The 21,054-nt window shown below is 49.8% G+C and overlaps 1 protein-coding gene across 5 annotated transcripts in view; it reads left to right on the top strand.

The window, feature by feature from the left end:
* The first annotated feature begins 1,585 nt into the window (after positions 1-1,585).
* Positions 1,586-21,054, top strand: part of SYT17 (synaptotagmin 17) — a 104,132-nt gene continuing 84,663 nt past the window's right edge. Inside the window, exons 1-5 of one of the 5 annotated variants that reach the window (XM_055340165.1) lie at positions 1,586-1,812; positions 5,454-5,471; positions 6,139-6,287; positions 12,654-12,802; positions 15,692-16,311. In XM_055340165.1, coding sequence (XP_055196140.1) covers positions 1,798-1,812; positions 5,454-5,471; positions 6,139-6,287; positions 12,654-12,802; positions 15,692-16,311 — 951 coding nt within the window. In that variant the 5' untranslated portion in view covers positions 1,586-1,797. Of the gene's footprint in view, positions 1,813-2,166; positions 5,289-5,448; positions 5,472-6,138; positions 6,288-12,653; positions 12,803-15,691; positions 16,312-21,054 lie in introns of those variants that run through there. The other 4 variants (XM_055340168.1, XM_055340164.1, XM_055340167.1 and 1 more) reach the window with 4 other exon arrangements.

Below are 21,054 nucleotides of genomic sequence, written 5' to 3'. Positions count from 1 at the left end.
GCAGAGGGAGAAGCAGGCTCCATGCAGGAGCCCGATGTGGGACTCAATCCTGGGTCCCCAGGATCAGGCCCTGGGTTGAAGGGGGCACTAAACCGCTGAGCCACCTGGGCTGCCCAGGTTAGCTGTTCTTAACACCTGGGAACACCTGGCTAACTCTTCCACCTCTCTCAAGTTCCCCACAAAAGCGCCCAATCCCAGGGAGGCCCTCTCCCCACCCAGCACCTTTTCCATCAGTGTTGAAGAAACATCGGGGATAAATACCATTAAGTGGTTAGGAGGGTGCACTGTGCGGGTTGCAACGCCAGCTGCATGCTTCTCTGAGGGGTCTCTACCTCCTGCACCCCAGTCTCACCTGTGAACTGGGGGGGGGGGCGCCTGCAGCGCCTCCCTCAAACAGGAGGAGCCCCCCCTGCAAACACAAAAGCATTTCTTGAGTGCCTCCTCAGGTCAGGCACCGTGCTGGCCATATCGTGAGCAGGGCAGGGGGACGAGGGCATGACACCGTGCTGGTGGACAGTGGAGCACGTTGCCCGGCTGATTATGCGTGCTCGGCCTGTGTTGCACGCCGCGCTACGAATGAAATCTTCCGTGCTAACGAATGTGTGCCGGCTGGATTTTCACGCCAAATACCCACCCAGAGGCACGTTATGCCATTTATTTATGACATCCACGCTCATTTGCTCACGTATCCCCACAAAGCAGCCTTGGAGAGAAGGCAGGACGCAAGGACGGAGATTCCATGCCTTTTTTTTTTTTTTTTTTTTTAGTGCAGAAAAGACAGACGGGAGGCGCCGGGCGGCAGAGGCTGCAAAACGTGCTCACGAGAGAACCGGCGGAGGGCAATGTTCCACTTCTAACCCCCCGCTCCCGAGGCCCGGGGCGCCCCGGCCACGCGCGCCGAGGGGACCCGCGGGACCCGTCCCGGGGCGCACTCGCTCGCTGGCCCCGGAGCCCGCCCGAGGCGGCGGACGCGCGCACATCGCGGGCGCGACGCTGGGTGGCGCTGCCGGGCCGCCCCGCCGCCGACCTGTTGCGCCCGGGGCGCAACTCCGGCAGGTTCGGGACCCGGGGGCGCTCGGGTCTCGGCGCGCGCCCCCGCGGCCCCCCGGGCGCCCCCCGCCCCGCCTGAGCTTGGGGCTCCCAAGCCCCCGGCCCCTGCGATCCTCGCCGCAGCAGCTCCGGGCGCGTCGTGCACCGTTCGGGTGGGGCGGGAATAAAGTTTTTCCGACCGGGACTGGGAGAGGGCTGGATGGGGAGGCCCCTGCCCGCCCCGGCCTCCTCGGCGGGCAGGCCTGGGCGCCGCCGGCTGCAGGGCTGTGCCGGGGGCCGCGCTCTCGGGAGGGGCCGGCCCGAGGCGCGCGGAGGGGCCGGCCCGCGCGCCGCCCGCGCCCGCCCCCGCGCCCGCCCCCGCGCCCGCGCGCCCCGGCCCCGGCGCCTCCAGCCCCGCCCGCGGCCGCCCGGGGCTCCGCGCAGCCCGGCCCGCGCCTGGGGGGAGCGGCGGCCGGCGAGCGTGGCCGCGGCGGGGGCCCCGGGCGCCCCGAGCGCCCGCAGCCTGGGAGGCGGCCCCGGCCCCGGCCCCGGCCCCGGCCCCGGGAGCAGGAACGCGGGGAAGGGCAAGGACGGGGCGGCCGGCGGAGGGGCGGGCGCCGCTCATCAGCCACGCCGGTCACGTCTGGGGCCGCCCGGCTGCCTCTTGCTTCCTTCCCCCCTTGGCTGTGCCCCGCGGCCCCTGCGGGCGAGGGCAGAGCGGCCGTGGCGGCGCCATGCCCGGGCCGGAGTGAGCGCGCGAGGGCGAAGATGGCGTACATCCAGGTAGGGCTGAGGCCGGGGGGCCGGGGCCGCGGCGCCCCCTCGGCTGACGGCGCGCGGCCGGGCTCCCGCCAACTTGGCTCCACCGCAGCGGTGCCCCAGGGCGCGCCACCTGTGCGGCGGCGGGGCGCGCCCCGGGGCAGGGGGCAGGGGGCAGGGGGCTGGGGACCCCGCCCCCGGGATGGAGGCCCCCCGGCTCCGCGCGCGCCCCGGCCTCGCCGCAGCGCAGGGGGTGCGGCCGACTTCCCCGCAGCCCGGCCCCCCGCACCCCACCCCCGGGGAGGGGCCGCGCCAGGGCGGCCCGGGACGCGCCGGCCGCGGGGCCCGCCAGCTGCCGTTGCCGTGGTGACGGCTCGGGCTAATTGGCCGGCGGAGCGGGCCCGAGGCAGCTGCTCCGGGCGGGAGGGACAAGGACGTCGCCTCTCCCGGGCACGGGGTGCCGAGGCCTGGGGGGCGGGGGGCGGGGGGCGGGCGCCTTCGATCGTTTCCGGCCTTTGCCTTGGGGTCTGCGAGTTGTGAACCCCAACACCTGGAGGAAACTTCGCAAGAATCTTTGCGAAGGAAGGAAATAATTTCCGAGCATCCTTTTTTTGGGGGGGTGGGGGGCTGCTTGAGACCTTTCCCTTCAATACAAGGCGGGGAAGTGGCGACAGGTCAGCGCCAAGGTCATGCAGTCAGACCTGCAGTCAGACCCGTTGAGCTGCCTGCTTTCTGGGGCTGGCTCCTCTCTCTGCCTAACAGAGAAGCCTACAGGTTCCCCCCTTTAGGGTGCATCTGGACTCCCTTCTCTTACCCTCGGCTACAGCCCGCCAGGGCGGGGGTGCTGGTCTCCTGGCTCCCCACTGACTAATATCCTGTCCGGACTTTTCAGCCTGGCAGGAACTCTGTGCTCTGTCACCGGTGGTGGTCTCTCCATCCCTCACCTGGCTTAGACTGGCTCCCTTGGCCTCTGTGGAATGTCTAGGTCCTCAAGTTCAGTGAAGGTCACGTCACTGAGCTGTACGCTTACTGCATGCTGAATGTTGTCGTGGGGCTATTGGATAGTCACTCAACAAACACTTGGAGTGACTGCCTACTCTGTGTGGGCGCTGGGGATACAGTTGTGAAAACAGCAGTCTCTGCCCCTCAGGATGCACAACCCAGTGAGAAATGCAGGACATTAGAACCCGCCTCTGTGGTTTTTTAATAAGCACCTTTAGGACAGAGATGAGTGACTTGCCCAAGGTCACACAGCTGCTTAGGGGGTGTGGTGGGACCTAAAAGAGAGAGGATGGTGGGGATCAGTGGGGGATTTGTTAAGCTAAAATGAGACTGGCTCTGTGATACTGACTTTCCTTCTAGCACAAGGTATGAAACTTTTTCTACAAAGGTCCAGATAGTAAATTTATTTTCTTGGAGGGCTACGTGGTCCGTGTCACAAATAGTCAACTCTGACTGCGATATCAAACAGCCATAGACAATAGTAAATGCATGGGCGTGGCTGTGTTCCAAGAAAACTATTTGTGGATACTGAAATTTGAATATCATCAACTTTGTACTAGTGGGGAAGTATTCATTTTCTTTTTTTTTTTTCCAACCATTTAAAAAGGTACAAACCATCCTTAACTGGAGGACCATACAAAAACAGGTTGTGGGCTGGATTTAGCCTTGCAAGTCATAGCTTGACAACCCCTGTTCTAGAAGATCTGAATTCTCCTTGGTGTTTTTGGCTTAAATCAGTGATCCTCCATCCAAATACCCGAACCCGGTGGACCCAATGTAAGGAAAGACTTAGCATGCTGGAAACATAAAAACATCTTCTCTCCCCTTTTTCTCTTGGTTTCTCTTTGCTCCCTGACATTCATCTTATACCTGGGGTTTGAGACAGCTGGATGATTGGGCCCTGTGGTAGCCTTGTCTCTGTTCTCATGGTTTTAGGAACGGTGTCTTTTGATCACCACACACCCAGGAAATGCTTTCCTCTCTGAAAAGAATGGGCATGGACTGTAGTCTAAGGAAAAAGCCACACTTTATCCTTGCACTTTATTGTGCTTACAAAAAAGTCCTCAAGCACTTTCTCACATGTAAGTGCAGGCGGGCATAGCTTTTTGCTTCTTTTTCACTGCTGTATTGGCCAGGACAGTCTCTGGTGCCTAATAGGTTCCAGCTGGTCTTGACAAACCACCTCGTTCTCATAAAACCACGGAAAGAGTGCAGATATTCTGCGGCTGGGCAGCACAGGCAAGAATTTTCATAGAGTCCTAGCTTAGCTCTTCCACTAAAGAAAAGAGGTAACTGAGGTTCAGAGTAGCCCCCTGACCTACCCAAGTCACAGGACTGGCTGGTGGTGAAGCCAGCCTCAACAGTTACCCACTCAGCTCTGCGTGACCCCTAAGCATCTTCGGGTCTTGCTCTGTGTGTGGTTCGACTTTTGCATTTGGAAGAGTTTGTGATTAATGCCTGACGCTTTCTTTCCTAAGCTGCAACCATTCCCTTATCATCACTTCAAGGATTTTGAATTTTTCATGAGCCGTGTACCACTTGTACTGTATTTACTTAATACTTTTTCCTATGAATGGACTCACTATTTTTTTTCTTTACTTAAAATCATATGAAAAGGAAACTTTATGTCACTACGATAGTAGAAAACCATGGTCACTTGATATAAGCAGAAGGCAGCTGGAAAGATAAACACAATGATAATAATGTCACATAATTACTTATGTCCAAGGCTCTGAGCTAGGGTCTGTTCTCTGTTTAAAAAGGAAGAAGGGATGGTGGTGGGGTGAGATGTGCAAGTGTTAGAAACACGTTAACATACAGTGGTACCAAACTGAGACCTTCATTTTGAGAGAGAACTGAAAAGGAGGATAACTTTCTTCATCTTGATTGAGTGTTCTGAGTTTGAGTTCATCTCCGGAATATATCCCAGGCTGAGAAGCAGTTGGACTCCTGATCTCCGGGGTTTACATGGCTCATCCATTCCTAAACCACTGTGACTCTTCCCTGGAAGAGGGGGAGGGAGTCTGTGTGCCTTGGGAACCTGTGAGAAGTCCTGGTGGGGGGTGGGGCTACCTCCCTTTTCAGCCCCTCCCTCCCAGGACCAGATTATGGCTTCCTCTTCTGCTCCCTGTGTTTGTGGGTGGTCATATGAAACTCCCCACCATCACCATTGGAGCAGAATTATAAGGTAGGGCCTCTGGGAGGGTGGGGGAAGCCAAGTCACATCCACTCTGTGCCAGTCTGCATGTTTAGCTAATCATGTCCTTTTGGGTTGGCTTCATGGCTATTTCTGTATAGGAAGGTTTGCTCTTCTGAAGTGTGGCTGCATTGGATAGCATGACTATCTATCCACCCGCTCTGATTCATAACAGCATACGGTGCAAATCAAATCGAAATGCTAAAGTTTCCCATTTATTCGGTGTTGGTTAGCCAGGAGGCTACCAGCAGCCCCGCAGATAGCAGTACGTTGTTAGGGAGTCAGCTCCCTTCCCAGGATGGTAAGTGGAAAGATGCAGGGCTTTTTTTTTTTTTTTCCTTTCTTTCTTTCTTTCTTTTTTCTTTTCTGAGTTGCTGGAATATTGCTAAACTGGTCTTGTCTCTCTTTTTGTAATCCTCTCACCCCCGACGCCCCTTGGCTTCTTCGTGGATCTCTAAAAGGGCAGTTGGAACCTTTAAACGAGGTGGGTTAATTCGATGATTCGTTTAGTCTTGTTTCTGATCAAGAGGTGCTTGCCTTTCATTTTGGAGTTTGATGTGGGGCTGTGGGGATGTTCAATGTTAAACGATAACTGGATGTTGAGAATGGCACAGTTTTGATGCCTTTCTATGGCAGGGAGGGAGAGCCCGATGGAGAGATGCTCACAGACAGGATAGATTTCCCTCCCCGGCCCCCTCCTTACTCCTTTTGGTTACTTTCATGTAACTGAGGTGATTTAAAAAAAAAAAAAAAAAACCTTTTTGCTTTGCTTTCAAGAAGACAGTAATATTCATTGTGTTTCGAGAACATACTGTATAGCCCTCATGATGTTGTATAAACCACCCACCTGTCGAGAAAGACGTTCACATAAACCACCCAAGAAAATACCTGCAAATGTTTTGCTCACTATTAATGGCTCCAGCGAGTTGGTGTTTGCCATCTTTATGCCTGCAGTTGGTAAATAGAAACGGAAAACATTTTGTTCTAAGTGTTCAGCAGCAGAGACAGACCTCCCGAATGTCCTTATTTCTCAGCAGGGATCGGCTGCTTGTAATTTCGAGTGTTTTTCCTTCTCCTCCTCTCCACCCCTCCCATCCCCCACCCACTCCCCCTCTCCACTGCCCACCTCCCCCCCCCCCCGATGGCCTCAGGGTTTTCTTTCTAGAATCTCCGATCTGCTACTGTGCAGATGGACTTGCAGGCACTGCTGTCAGAAGTGCTATGAGTCCAGCTGTTGCCAGTCGAGTGAGGATGAAGTTGAAATTCTGGGACCTTTCCCTGCCCAGACTCCTCCCTGGCTGTAAGTAAAACTGCTCTGAACTTCCTCGAAGGCAATCTCAGGAGGTTTCTTTTCTCAGTTTGTGAGACGGGGTGCGGGCAGGAGGGTTTGGGGTATGATTGAGGGAAAGGCTGAGTGGCTGTGGACCTCTTTGCTGCCCATGGGGACCTGCTCTGTGCCTCTCTCATTTTGTTTGGCAAGCTGCTGAAACCAGCTGGTGGCGGGGCTCAAGTTTAGCTAGTTTCACATCGGCTCTTCTGAGATGTGAACTGTACACTGCTAAGCATGTGGGCACTATTAATCACGTTGAGTGTCATTCCAAGTCAGAAAAGAGATCTGTGAGCATCTGTATTCTTCAAGGGATGTCGAAATTCTAAAGCTTTCTGTCCAAGTCAGTATGACGAACTGTCCTAGCATCTGACCCAGTGCATGGCACACAGTCGATGCTCAGTAGAAACTGCTGCAGGAGTGGTAGACCAAACGGACAAACAAGTGCCTTTTTGCTGGTCTGAACAAGAGCTTCGGAAACAGGGAAGCAGAAGAGCACCTCCAAGCTCCATCCTGTCCTCCAACGCTGTTTATGTTCTCTCTGGCATCTTTCATTTTATTTCCAATTCGTGCTCCTCCCGCGCCTGCATACAACATCTCCATCTGCCAGTCGCTCAGATATTTTGGGAATGCAGTTTTGAAGCCTCTCAGCCACGTGTCCGGTCCACCTCTCCATGGCTGAGAGAGGCACATGGCTAGAGAGTCTGGGTTGAGTCTAGAAAGGCCAGCGCTGAGAAGGTCCTGACCATCATCAAGTACACCTTCTCCTGACACAGTGGGAGACCCAGAGAGGGCAAGAGGCAGTGCAAAGGCCCACAGCCAGAGCCTCAATGCCGGTCCAGCTAAATCTTTGCTCTGAGGTTCTGGAAGTCCACGATATCCCCTCTTTCCCTCCAAGTTGGAGGTCATGCCTCAGTCTTCTCATTTACCCTTCTTAGAGACAAGCATCAGATATTTCCATAGCAAAATGCCTCTATGTCAATCTCCATGCATTCAGATCCTGTTTCTCCTACCTTTTTTCTAGTTCCGTGACCTTGGGCAAGTTGTTAGATCTCTGTGTCTTGACTTCACATCTATAAAATGGGGATGATCAAAATAATAGTATTTATCTCATATGGTTGTTGTGGTGACCGCACAAATTAGTACACAGAAAAACACTTAAGAATGGTTGACACCTGGTTGGCAGTCATAAATGTAAGTGGCTCATCTCACCCTGTTTGGTTTCAGGTTTTTTTTTTTTAAGATTTCATTTATTTATTCATGAGAGACACACACACACACACACACACACACACAGAGAGAGAGAAAGAGGCAGAGACACAGGCAGAGGGAGATGCAGGTTCCATGCAGGGAGCCTGATGTGGGACTCGATCCCGGGTCTCCAGGATCACGCCCTGGGCTGAAGGCGGCGCTAAACTGCTGAGCCACCCGGGCTGCCCTGGTCTCAGTTTCCACATCTGTGAAGTGAGAACAATAATAGAACCTATTTTATAGGGTTGTGATTAAGAGCAATGAGATGTGCACATAACATACTTTATAGAGTAGTATTTATTCATTTCTGAATTTGTACGTATTGATAGAGATGCTTTAAACGGTGTAAAGACAGTGTTAAGAAATGCTTTCGTTACTCATGGGTTGTAGCCTGAATCCTGCAGGTATGTGTAGAGTGAGATGTGTGGTGAAACCAATTCGTTGATCAGGAGATCATTCCCTCACTGCCTGGATAGCTCAGTCCCTTCAGTGTCTGCCCTCGGCCCAGGTTGAGATCCTGGGGTCCTGGGATCAGGCTCCCTGCTCTGTGTGGAGCCTGCTTCTCCCTGTCCTTCCTGCTTGTGCTCTCTCGCTATGTCTCTCTCTTGCTCTCTTTCAAATAAATAAAATCTTTTAAAAAAGAGAGAAAGATCATTCCCATTTTCTAGTGCCCTGTGTGGCAGAGATTGGCTCAGCCCACCTGGTATCTTGAAAGCCATGTTCAGAAGAATGCCAGCTCTGTGAGGGCAGGGTTTTTATCTGTGTCATTCACTCCAAAAAATTATTTATTGACCAACTGACTGACCTGCAAGCAGAAATTGAATCTTGAAAGTGCCAGTCATCTGGTTGGAAACTTAATCTCAGTTTCTTTGGCAATTATTTCTTGACTGTTCTTTGTGCTAAGCACTGCAGGATGCAGAGGTTAGTTAGAGTCCTATTACTGTGCTCAGGAGATTTTAAATATCATATAGCAGATAAGGCAGGTACATAGGTCTAGCTAGAGTTGTGCATTCACATCCTGTACTCCAATACGATAGTTCTGCATAGAGTCTCATTTTGGAAAAAATCCAAGGATAGTGGCTTCAGGCATAGCTGGATCCAAGGGCTCAAATGTTGTCATGGGCATGCATTTATGCGCTCTCTCTCTCTCTCTCTCTCTCTGTTTCTTCAGTATTGGCTTCATTCTTCTTTTGAGGTGGGGAGGGGCAGGGAGAGAGGGAGAAGAATCTTAAGCAGCAATGTGGGGCTCAATCTCACAACCCTGAGATCATGACCTGAGCCAAAATCAAGAATTGGATGCTTAAGTGACTGAGCCATCCAGGCACCCTTATATTGGCCACATTCTTTTTTTTTCTTTTTTAAGACTCTATATATTTGAGAGAGAGAGAATATGAGAGGGGGGAGGGTCAGAGGGAGAAGCAGACTCCCTGCTGAGTGGGGACCACCCCCCTCCCCCGATGTGGGGCTGAGCCAAAGGCAGATGCTTAACTGACTGAGCCACCCAGGTGCCCCATGCCAATCTTTGTAATAGACAATTTGGGTGCTGTAACCAGAGAGGAGGGACTGGACCCAGAATGGGCAAACTCCACAACATTTAGGAAGAGTTGGGGGAATCATGGGAAATGAGCCTGCAAGCTCAGGACATGTAGGGTCTTGAATGCCAAATTTTAAGGACTTTGAATTAGTTTCTGAACCAGTGGAGAATCCTGATGGACACTGAAAATCACAGTCAGGTACTGTTTGCCCTCAATACCCAAATGTTGAGTGTTACAGATGCATGCCCTAGGTCCTGGCACTGAGCCGGAGGACGGTTGTACTCTGGCTGTGGACCCATTGTGCAAGCGGAGGACTCTTTCTGGGAGCAAGGGGTTGGGAACCTCTGGCAAGACACTTTGGTCTTGCCACAAGCAGAAAAGAGGGCTGGAACCTTCCCAGTAGGGCCAACACACCACACAATTCTGGAAGACTCCATTGACCTCATGGTCATTATGAATGATACCACCTAGAGCTTTGCAGTCTAGAGCCTGAACAACGGTACATGACTCTCCATACTTCTTGAGATGAATTTCTTGAATCCCAGGTAGCAACTTAGTATATTTTTGGCACTCAACATAATGCAAAATGTTAAGAGAAATCTGTAAAGGGGAGGCGGGTTAAATCATTCAAAAAGTGAATTTACAGCTTGTGCTTTCCCCAGATTTATTTACCAAGTGGGCATTGCATGTTATCAAACAGTCAGGGAGTAGAAATGTCAAGTGTGCAGGCTCTGCAGTGCTGTTCCTACTGTGACATTTGAGCTAAGAACCACAGGACATGCCTCTCTGTGGGGCAGCATGTGGCAAATGAGCTAGTCCTTTATGTGTGGGGTATTTTGGGGGACACCACCATTAATTGTCACATATTATCCTGTCATTTGAGTACCCCAGCTTTTTTTGGCTGGGCTGGGCCAGTGAAGGTCAGGAAAACTATATACAATCCAACTGGCTCCTTTTGGAGCGATGCCAGAAAGACCCTCATTGAAGGGTGAACTAAAGTCAGGTCACTTCTTTGTTTATCAGGCATGTGTCGACCTACTAGATGCATAGCTCTGACGGGTCTCACCAGGGATGCCCAGCTCAGTAGTTTAGAGCATGTAGTTCAAATTTGGTATTGCTGGACTTCATTGGGAGTTTAACAGTGGTGCAAAATAATGACCCACCCCATTCCCCACCCCACCAGCCTTCCATTCCCCAGTCTGGAAGGGGGGTGAGGTTATTAATAACAAGTAAACTCAGGGGTGCCTGGGTGGCTCAGTTAGTTAAGTGTATGCCTTCAGCTCAGGTCGTGATCTCAGGGTCCTGGGATCAAGCACTGCATCGGGCTCCCTGAGGAGTGGGAAGTCTACTTCTTTCTCCGCCTCTGCCCCAATTTCCTGCTCTCTCTCTCTTTCTCTCTCTCACTCATATGCTCTCTCTCTTTTAAATAAATAAAATCTTTCAAAAAAAAAAAGGATAGTGCCTGGCACATACGTGGTGCTAAGCAGCTGGTACCTTTGATCAAGATAAGAACAGATCGCCCCATTAAGAAGGGGCTGCTGTGGAGGGTGGTAAGATATGCCTCAGATCATCTTGAGATAAGATAAATCAGATAAGAATCACAAGAAGGGTGTATCCATTCATTGATTTACTGAGAAAATAAACATGGAAGATGCTGTGCTAGGGTGAGGTCAGCCTTGGTGGTGGGTAGGAGACATTGGCCTGCCCCCATGGAGCAAGGATTTAGTGTCAGATGCAGAAGATAAGCCACCACTAAAGGTAGTAGTTATGTGCGTTGTTGAAGAGGTAAAGAAGGGCTGATGGGGGGAAGAGGTGATGGGGACAGGACAGAGCTTCTGAAGAGGTGCTGTTGAAGCTGAAACCTGACTGATGAGGAGGAACCAAACAAGAGATGGAGACTGGAAGAGCGTTCCAGGCAGAGGGAACAGCAACAGCATGGCAGTGTGTTGGAGGAAGGGCTGGGAAGCCTGGTGGGTGCAGAGGAGGCAGGAGTGGTTCAGACAACTGAGAAGATTCAGCTGAAGCTTCAGGGGGGCGACAGCGCTTAAGCTGAGCCTTGAAGACCGGATGGGACTTTACAGGTGGAGGTGGCTGCTGCACTGACGAATGGCAGGTGGGTAACAGGCATGCACACGGAGGTGCCTGAGGTGGTTCTACTACCTTGGGAAGATGCTGCAGCTTTTGTTTAAGGGAGAGCCAAGGATGAACAATACAGTATGATTGCATTTCTGTGCCTTCCCCTGCCCTCCCCCTCCCCCCATTTCATCTGCTACAGACCAAGAGCAGGAGGCAAGCGAGGACTGGGTATTCCCCTGCCCCTCTGACCCCCCCATAACATGCCCTGTCTTGTCCTAGCTGTGACCCTTATATTGCTTTGGAAGAATATTAGATCGGTCTAATTTCATGCATAGGCTGCATCTAAAGACCTTCTAGAATTGGAAACTCGCATTTTTCAAGACTAGCTTCTGCACAGGCTTAAATGTCAAGCTGGGGGGAGAAGGGGATGCAGTCTCAGAAGGTATCAGTCTATAGCCACGACAGCTTAGGGGCATGTCAGTAGCAGCATCCATCTCCTGGCACTACTCCACCAGCTTTTTTGCCCTCCTCTCTCCACCCCCCAGCATCCTTACCTAGCTTAATGGGGATTGGGGAATCTTAAAGATTGTAATAAATGCCAGCTAGAATGTGTTGAGCACATACCTACTACATATCAAGAACTATTCTAATAAGCATTTCATATGTGTTAACTCATTCAGTGTTGAGAGCAACCATATAAGGTGGGTACTAGTATTATTCCCATTTTACAGATGGGTAGATGGAGGCACAGAGAGAAGGGCCTTGCCCAAGGTCACCCAGCCAGGGTTCAGGCCAAGAGGTTGTGCTCTTAATTACTACCCTGTATCTCCCCATCCCTTACCCAGTGCTTTTTCTTCTTTTAGTATCTTTCATCCTCATGGGGAGCACATTACATCATGGCTGCTGCTCATTTTTAGCTGTTTCTTCACATTGAACTATTGGTCTTGTCATTGATTCTCAGGGCCATTTTGTGGCTATAGCCCTGCCACACAAAGAACTCTTGAGTGACACTGCTATATGATACGTTTAAAACATGTTAAAGTGTAGACACAGTGAGGGTTGAAACAGCAGAGCACTTCTCACCAAAAGCCACTTGCCCAGTTTCAGATGGGTAGGAACACCTCCTTGGTTCCTTCCCAGACTGAAGATCTGGGTCTGGGCTTGGCTTAGCCAAAGTGGCGCCCCCATGTGGCGATAGCCTGCATAAGCCTTCCCACAGTCTTAGCTTGGAATTATGCACATTCTTGACAGATTGTTCTAAATTGGAAAGTATTTATTCATATCATTTCACATTTTGTGCAAAAAGTCACTCGTTATTAAGAGTTTAGGGCTGCCATGGTGATTCAGGTTTGTATTACCCCAAGTTGTCTAAACTGGATCTGAGAGCTATTTCATTGTGGGTCTGCCCTCCAAGGAATGGAGATGCCAGTCCCTGGAGATTTTTTGACAACCATTGATACCTCTTCCCTTCCTATAGGATGGCCAGCCGGAGCAGTGACAAGGACGGGGACTCTGTCCACACAGCCAGTGAAGTCCCTCTGACCCCACGGACCAACTCCCCAGATCGAAGATGCTCATCCTCAGACACATCTAAGTCTACGTACAGCCTGACCCGGAGGATTTCAAGTAAGCGTTTTTGCTGTGACTGTCTAGGGGTCATGGCTCATGCAGTCCTGTGTTGTTGCACCTCCATTCAGGCCCATGAATTAAAATCCCATTAGCCGGGGCCCCAGGACAAAAGAAGAGAGCTGGCTTTCCCAGATACTCAGCAGCATCCCCAAGGAAAGATGTGAGGGGAGGGGTTGTCTGAGGAGGGGCAGGGTGAGGTGACAGTCCGGAAGACAAGAGGATGGAGAAATAATGACAATGTGATAGGAGTGCATTACACCTGATTTCTGCTGAGTTCAATCAGAAGCGATTATTTTGATTGATTTCTCTTTTTACTAATCACGAGTTTCATAGAATTGGCTCAACTGATTGACATGGCCAGCATATATATCATATCAGACCCCAAAAGGTGTGTGTTATTGTGTCATACAGGAGAACTTGCAAATTCAGGTCACTTCAGGGGCTGGGTGCGTTATGTTGGGGGATGAGTTGCAGAGGGTTGGACAGAGCTGAATGTTGTTCTGATGCAGTGACAAGTGGCAGCTGACTCGGCCTCAGTTACCAGGGCAGGGTGGGGACTTGGGGAGCTGATGCCCCAGTCACGGGGGGCAGCGGCTACTCAACTCTCCTGTAGGAGAGAGAGAAAGAGACTGTGGGCTCAGTACTGCTTGCCCTTTCTTTTTAAAAAGAGTTTATTTATTTATTCATGAGAGACACAGAGAGAGAGAGAGAGGCAGAGACATAGGCAGAGGGAGAAGCAGGCTCCCTTTGGGGAGTCTGACGCAGGACTTGATCCCAGGACCCTGGGATCACGACCTGAGCCAAAGGCAGACACTCAACCACTGAGCCACCCAGGTGTCCCCTGCCTGTCCTTTCTAAAGAGAAACTGGCAATCTGGTTTTTATATAAAACTTTCTTAGCTTTAAACCCAAACAAAGCAGATTTCTGGGTCAAACTGGGTCCACAGGCCACCCAGTCTGTCCACTCTGATGTACAGCGTCTGTGTTTGACCCAATGGCATAATTTGGCTGGGGAGGAAAAAGGAGGATGAAACCAGAGTCCCAGCCTCCTCTTACATCCCAAAAGTATCACTGCAGTCATTTCAGCTGTCTGCTATTCACTTAACAGAGGAGAAAAGCTTAAAATTCATGATGTAGATCCACTCAGGTGGAAATATTGGTGTCTTATCTTTCCTGGGGGCAAATGTGGGGGGAAGGGGAAATAGAGAAAGTTCAAGGGCTTGATAGAGTGAAGCAGCAGACATGTGAGGCTTCTCTAGACCTCAGTCTTTCTGTCTGTAAAATGAGAGGCCTGTTCTTGACCTGCTCTGTCCAGTACAGTGGCCACTAGCCACATGTTGCTGGCGAGCATTTAAATGGGGCTGAGCCCAATCGAGACACGCCTCATGTGCTCTATACTCATGATTTTGAAGCCAGGAACTGAAAGAAAATTTAAACCGTCTATCACTAAAATGTTTTAATTTTGATTATATGTTGAAAATGTTAAAATTAATTTCACCTGTTACTTTGCACCTTTAAAAAAAAGGGGATCCTGGAAGATTTTATGTTCCCTACGTGGTTTGTATTTCTAAAACCCATGATGTTTCTCTTGAATGGCACCAATCTAGATGAGTCCCAGGTCGCATGCCCAGCTCTAAACACAGATGATTTTCATTTAGTCCATAGTTATCAGAGTACCAACCATGCACCAGACCAAAGTGTCATGATTTTAGCAGACATGACAGGTGTTCGGGCAATGTCATGAGAGAACAACAAATAGTATATAACCCTGCTTTAAAAGAGGAATCTAATAGTCAAACTCCTAGGAGCAGAGAGTAAAGTGTGGTTGCCAGGGTGGGGGAACTGGGGAGGTGTTGGTTTCCACTATGCAAGATAAATAAGGTGTAGAGATCTACTGTACAGCACAGTGCATATGGTTAACAATATTTTATTACTTAAAATTTTATAGAGACTTGATCTTATATAAAGATTTTTATCACCAGAAAAATTAAATAAATAAGGCAGGAGAAAACTTTTGGAGATAATGGATATGTTGATAGCACAGAGTGTGGTGATGGTTTCATGGATACATACTTACCTCCAAACTCATGCACAGCCTTTTGTATGCCATTTGTGCCTCAGTTAAATAGTTTTTTTTTTTTTTCTTCAGTTAAATAGTTTTAAAAAAAAATTCCATGAGCTCACTGCTAGAATAGAGGAATGAGCAAAGATTCAAATGGTGGACTTGGGAACTCTGCTGGTTGATGGGGAGGGGTGAGGTGCCCCACAAGTGGTGAAGTTCAAATATGATCATTGACAAAGTATAATAGTTACCATTTAGTGACCTCTTACCATGTGCACGTTCTATGCCGAGCCCTTTCCATGCATTGGCTCTGTGAATCACCACAGTCTTTGAAGTAGGGACTATTACTGACTCCATTTTACAGATGGGGAAACTGAGTCCCCGAAATTCTGGCCTCAGGGTCCACTCTCTGAAAGTGGAGGCAGTATAGGGTAATGGTTAGCGTCAAGACTTTGGAGCCAGACAGGCTTGGCTTGACTCCTGGTTCTTCCTCTCACTACTTGGGTCACTTTTGGAGAATTATTTAAGGTTTCTGTTTCCTCATCTGTCAAATAGGGATAGTCGTTATCTAAAACCTTGTGAAGATGACTTGATATGTCAGTGCATTTAGAACAGTGCCTGGCCGTGACGGAGGTGATAATGCCACCAAGCTACCTCTCATAGAATAAATAAGAGTATCTCAGGGTGTGGAGAGCAGATGGCACAGAGCATCATGAAACAGAGTGAACAATGTGAGAATCTGAGAAATGGTGCTAATTTCACAAAGTGGCCCAGGTTCGGTCCCATACATGGTGGTCTTAATTATTATTTCTGGTGACTGTTTAGGTCTTGAGTCCAGACGACCCAGCTCCCCACTTATTGATATTAAACCCATCGAGTTTGGCGTTCTCAGTGCCAAAAAGGAGCCCATCCAGCCCTCGGTGCTCAGACGGACCTATACCCCAGACGACTACTTCAGAAAGTTCGAGCCCCAGCTGTACTCCCTCGACTCCAACAGCGACGATGTGGACTTCCTAACAGACGAGGAGATCTTGTCCAAGTACCAGCTGGGCATGCTGCACTTCAGCACCCAATATGACCTGCTGCACAACCACCTGACGGTACGGGTGATCGAGGCCAGGGACCTGCCACCGCCCATCTCCCATGACGGATCGCGCCAGGACATGGCCCACTCGAACCCCTATGTCAAGATCTGTCTCCTGCCAGACCAGAAGAACTCTAAGCAGACGGGGGTCAAACGCAAGACCCAGAAGCCTGTGTTTGAGGAGCGTTACACCTTCGAGATCCCCTTCCTCGAAGCTCAGAGGAGGACCCTGCTGCTAACTGTGGTGGATTTTGATAAGTTTTCCCGCCATTGTGTCATTGGGAAGGTGTCTGTGCCTTTGTGCGAGGTTGACCTGGTGAAAGGCGGGCATTGGTGGAAGGCGCTGGTCCCCAGCTCTCAGGTAAGGGGTGGTTTGGTGGTGTCTCCTGCTGGGATCTTTGCAAAAAAAAAAAAAAAAAAAAAAGATGATTATTTTTATTTTATTATTGAAATTGTCTTTGTATTTTAACAACTTTTCATTTTGAAATAATTTTCTACTTCCAAGAAGTTGCTGATGTAATATAGAGTGGTTGTGTTCTATTCATCTAGCAACCCCAGTGAGAAATCTTACACAAGCAGAGTGCCTTAGCAATACCAGCAAATTGGCGTTGGCAATGAAGCTTTGGACCTTATAGAATTTTCACAGATTTTTACATGCACCATTGTGTGTGTGTGTGTGCATGCGTGTGTGTGTGTGTGTGTTTGTAGTTCTAGGACATTTTATCACATGTATAGATTCGTGTAACCACCACCACCCTGGGAGCTTTTTTGTCATTGATGCCGGGTTATTTAATAAGGAGAATGATTGTCCAGGGTATGAAGCTATCAGTTATTTTGACTTTCAGAAATTGATTTGGGAAAAATAAAATGAGGGCTGCAGAACAGGATGATATATGGATGTTTTTCAGGCAAATTGTGAGATTGGCTTCTTTCCCCCTACCAGCCCACAGACTTGCAATTGGCTGCTTGGGAAGCCACCCACGGACCAGGCTCTGTCCCCAGTGGGCTGATAGAGTCCCTCCCTTGGGCATTCTGTGGATGACAATGCACGAACTGTGCAGAGAAGGACGAGGTAGGAGCCCAAGGGAAGGAAAAGACCCAGCCAGCTGGAGGCCAGTCTAGTCCATTCAGGCTGACGGTGACAATCCTGTGTAATGCAGGCGGGATTATTTTATGTCAAACATGCCAAGGTGCTTTTCAAAGCTGAACTCTACTGGTCAGGGATTTGATGATCCAGCATCATACCTGGAGTATTAGGTTTTAAACATGGGGACTGGAGGGGTTGCTCGTGTGTGTGTGTGTGTGTGTGTTTCCATTCAAAGACAGATTTATCCTTCTCTTCATTTGGATCCCCCTAGGAAGAAGAGAATCCTGAGGCAAGGGAAGTCATTTATTAGGGAGGTGACAGCAGAGGAAACACCAGGAGGAGGGTGGGAAATTGACATAAAGTATGCATTATCCAGCTGGCCACCACTTTGGGGAGATCAGGCCCTAAACCTGCTGGGGAAATGGGAAGCCAGGATTAGACACATGTCTAGAGTCTTTCCACCTGAGTGGTGGGGGAGTTGGGGTGTGTATATACCAACTCCTATCAGCCCCTGAATGAAGGCTGTTGGCAGGGGTATGGAGATGTTCCTTCCCTGGCATTTCTGGCCTGTTAATACTGGTTGATAAAGAGACCTTTGACATCCACAGATGCAAAAAAAAAGTACAAGAGCTGGTAGCTACATGCAGACCTGTGTGCACTGAAGTGATCAGGACCAGGAGGTGATGGTCAAAGTGTTAGCTGTGTTTGCTATAATCCTGTATCCTCCTTCCCATCACATGATCAGAATAGATTGGGTGCTTTCCATGTAGCCTCCTCAATATTTGATATCACTGGGTTTTCGACCATCAAGAGGGTTGAAAGAGGGAGACCCACCGGACAAGATCGACTCTGTATCGCCAGCTTGACTGCGCACATCAGAGAATCTGGACATCCACACACCTTGCCTCCTTTAGGTCTTGGCTGAAATGTCACAACTTCAGCGAAGATTTTTCTGGCACATCTGCTGTAGTTTGATTCTCCTGAAATCTGAGGCCAAAGACCAGGACCTGGGTGCAGGTAGATTCTTTAGGAGGCTATCCCGGGGAACAGGAATGAGGGGTAAGGAGGACACAGGGAAGGAGGGAACATCAGTAGTGGTTTTTCAGGTTGCCATTCTGGCCCTAGCATGCTCGTCAGGTGGGCCCCCACACCCTCACGGAAAGACTGGGAAGGAGAAAGAAGGGCCAGGACCAAGCCCGAGCAGAACTTCGGGACCGTCTGTAGCTGGGCCGGAGGTGGTGTCCACTGCATGTCTCTGCTGACGCAGTAGCCAGCACCCAGGCACTCCCTGTCCCCTTCTCCTGCTTTTGCTTTTCTCCAGAGACTTTAACCATCATCCTGCAGACCATACATTCTGTGGTCTGTCTCCCCTGCTAGTATGGAAACCCCACAAGAACAGTTTCTGTTTTGTTCACTTCTGTGTGTCCTGCACCGAGAACAGTGCCTGGTGTGTAGTAGTGCTCAATCAAGCACTATTTGTGGAATGAATGAAGGATTCCCCGGAGTGAATTTCTTTCTCCCACCTGCCACCTTGCCCCCTGCTCTCCTCCTTCCTTCTCACTGGAAGAAAGGCTAGTGGAAAGGCCAGTTGTCAAAAAAAAAAATTAAAAAAAAAGGGGGGGGGATCCCTGGGTGGCGCAGTGGTTTAGTGCCTGCCTTTGGCCCAAGGCGCGATCCTGGAGACCCGGAATCGAATCCCACGTCGGGCTCCCGGTGCATGGAGCCTGCTTCTCCCTCTGCCTGTGTCTCTGCCTCTCTCTCTCTCTCTCTCTCTCTCTCTCTGTAACTATCATAAATAAATACAAAAAAAAAATTTTTTTTTTTTTTTTTAAAAAAAGGAAAGGCCAGTTGTCTGAGGTTGGGTTCCCTGGCAGCAGAGCTTGAGATAAGGATTTGGGTGTAAATCTATTCGCTTGTAGGGCTGCTGTGACAAAACAAACATTAGAGGCTTAACACCACAGAAATTCATTGTCTCACAGTCTGGACATTAGGAGTCCAAGATCAAAGCCACGCTCCCTCTGAAACCTGTCAGAGAGAACTCTTCCTTGCCGCCTTCTGGCTTCTGGTGGTTGTTGGCAATCTTCGGCATTGCTCGGGTGACAGCTGTACCACTCCCACCTCTGCCTCCATCCATCACAGGACCTGTCTGTCCGTGTCTGTGTCTTTTTTCTTCTTCTAAGGACACCAGTCCTGTTGAATGAAGGGGCCACCCTATTTCATTATGTCCCCATTTTAAATAATTACATCTGTAATAACCGTATTTCCCGATAAGGTCACGTTCTAAGGTAGTGGGAGTGAGGATGATAACATATCTTTTGGTGGGGGGTTGTAGGAGAATGCCCTGCAGGGGAGAGAGGGAAGCAGTCTAGGGGAAGAGTGACAGCCCATTGAGAGCATGGTCATAGCCTCAGCCTGATGGGTGGTTGGAGAAGGGACAATGGATCCCCACCCAGATGGCGGATGGTGGATGGAGCTGCAGTGTCCTTCCTCCTTCAGACCCAGATCCAGCCTTTGACCTCCCACATCTGTCAGCCATTGGCTGGGTGGCCATGGGCCTACATATTAGCTTCTATCCTAAAGATAGGGGTTCTGAGCCAAGGACAGACTTGCTCTTGGGACACTTGGCAGGGCTGGGAAATGTTGTGGGTTCAGCGAATTGAGTTCAAGGATGCTGCTAAGTAGCTGCGGTGCACGGAACAGCCCCCACCACAAAGGGTGCTCTAGCCAGAAGTGTCTGTGCCAGAGGGGGCGAGCCCACGATGAGAGAAGGGGATAACAGATTCAAGAATGGCAGCACGGTCTATACCACGCAGGCAGGATGAGAGCCAGGCTGGTCCCTGAAGGCTGGGGAGTTTTCTTCCAGCAGAAACAGTTGCTGGGAAGCAGGGAAAGCCAGGGATGGAGGGTGTTAGGAGCAGATATCCAGGTAACGGTGTTGTTTTTCATGCCATCTGTGGAAAAGGAGACACTGGTTCTGAACAAAAATCCACATTGTGCAAAGTAGGCCTGTTTTAGAGACAGAAAACAAAATCCTCATGTGATGCACTGAGGCCATGGGATGTCGATGCTGATTTTCACAGCAGCCAAAGTCTACCTTCACCAAATCACGTGGAGGTCAGTTGAACAGGAGGGGAAGATGCAGTGGTGTCCGGGGGTGGAGGCAGAGCTCGACAGGTTCTTGTTTGCAGCCCACCTTTGCTAGTGTGGGATCCACATGACTCTTAGATGTTAGCTCTCAGTTTCTGTGTGTTGGAGAACCCACGGGAATGGTGGCTGGCAGGGCCACGCCTCCTCCTCTCCTGGCTCACGGTGGGATGTCCCAGCTATTTTGTGGCTTTGAGCATTGTGTCTTTGACCTTGGCCTTCAGAACACAACAGCTAATGGGGCTACTGTAAATTTTTTGGTCTTGTTGATAAGGTTTGGCTAGGAGATCATGAAAATGAAGACAGAGAAATATGAAGCCTCTGGAGTGATTAAACAGGTGCAAAGTTACTCTTGCCACTAAGAGAAATTCTGCTCATCCAAGTGGACTACAGTGAATTGGCACTGTAGTCATTGAATGTGAAATCTATGTAGGTTCTACTCTTTTTTTTTTTTTTTTTGAAGATTGTATTTATTTATATGAGAGAGAACAAGAGAGAATACGAGCAGGGAGGAGAGGGAGAAGCTGAACAGGAAGCCCCATGCAGGGCACAATCCTGGGACTCTGGGAACATGACCTGAGCCAAAGACAGATGCTTAACCAACTGAGCCACTCGGGTGCCTATAGGCTCTACTTTCTTAAAAAAAATTATTAGTTGCCTCTCTCTCTCTCTGTGTCTCTCATGAATAAATAAATAAAATCTTTAAAAAAAACTATTAGTAATTATGACAAAACACACCTAACAAAATGTACCAGGTTATCCATTTTTAAAAAATATTTATTTAAATTATAGTTAGTTAACATACAGTGCAACAGCTTATCCCTTTTTAGGTGCGCATTTCAGTGGTATTAAGTACATTCATAGCATTACAAC

Source organism: Nyctereutes procyonoides, unplaced genomic scaffold (genome assembly GCF_905146905.1).
Source record: "Nyctereutes procyonoides isolate TBG_1078 unplaced genomic scaffold, NYPRO_anot_genome, whole genome shotgun sequence".
In the NCBI taxonomy this organism is placed as follows: Eukaryota; Metazoa; Chordata; class Mammalia; order Carnivora; family Canidae; genus Nyctereutes; species Nyctereutes procyonoides.
Note: the sequence above shows the minus strand (reverse complement) of the source record. Positions and strands in the feature narration are given on the sequence as shown.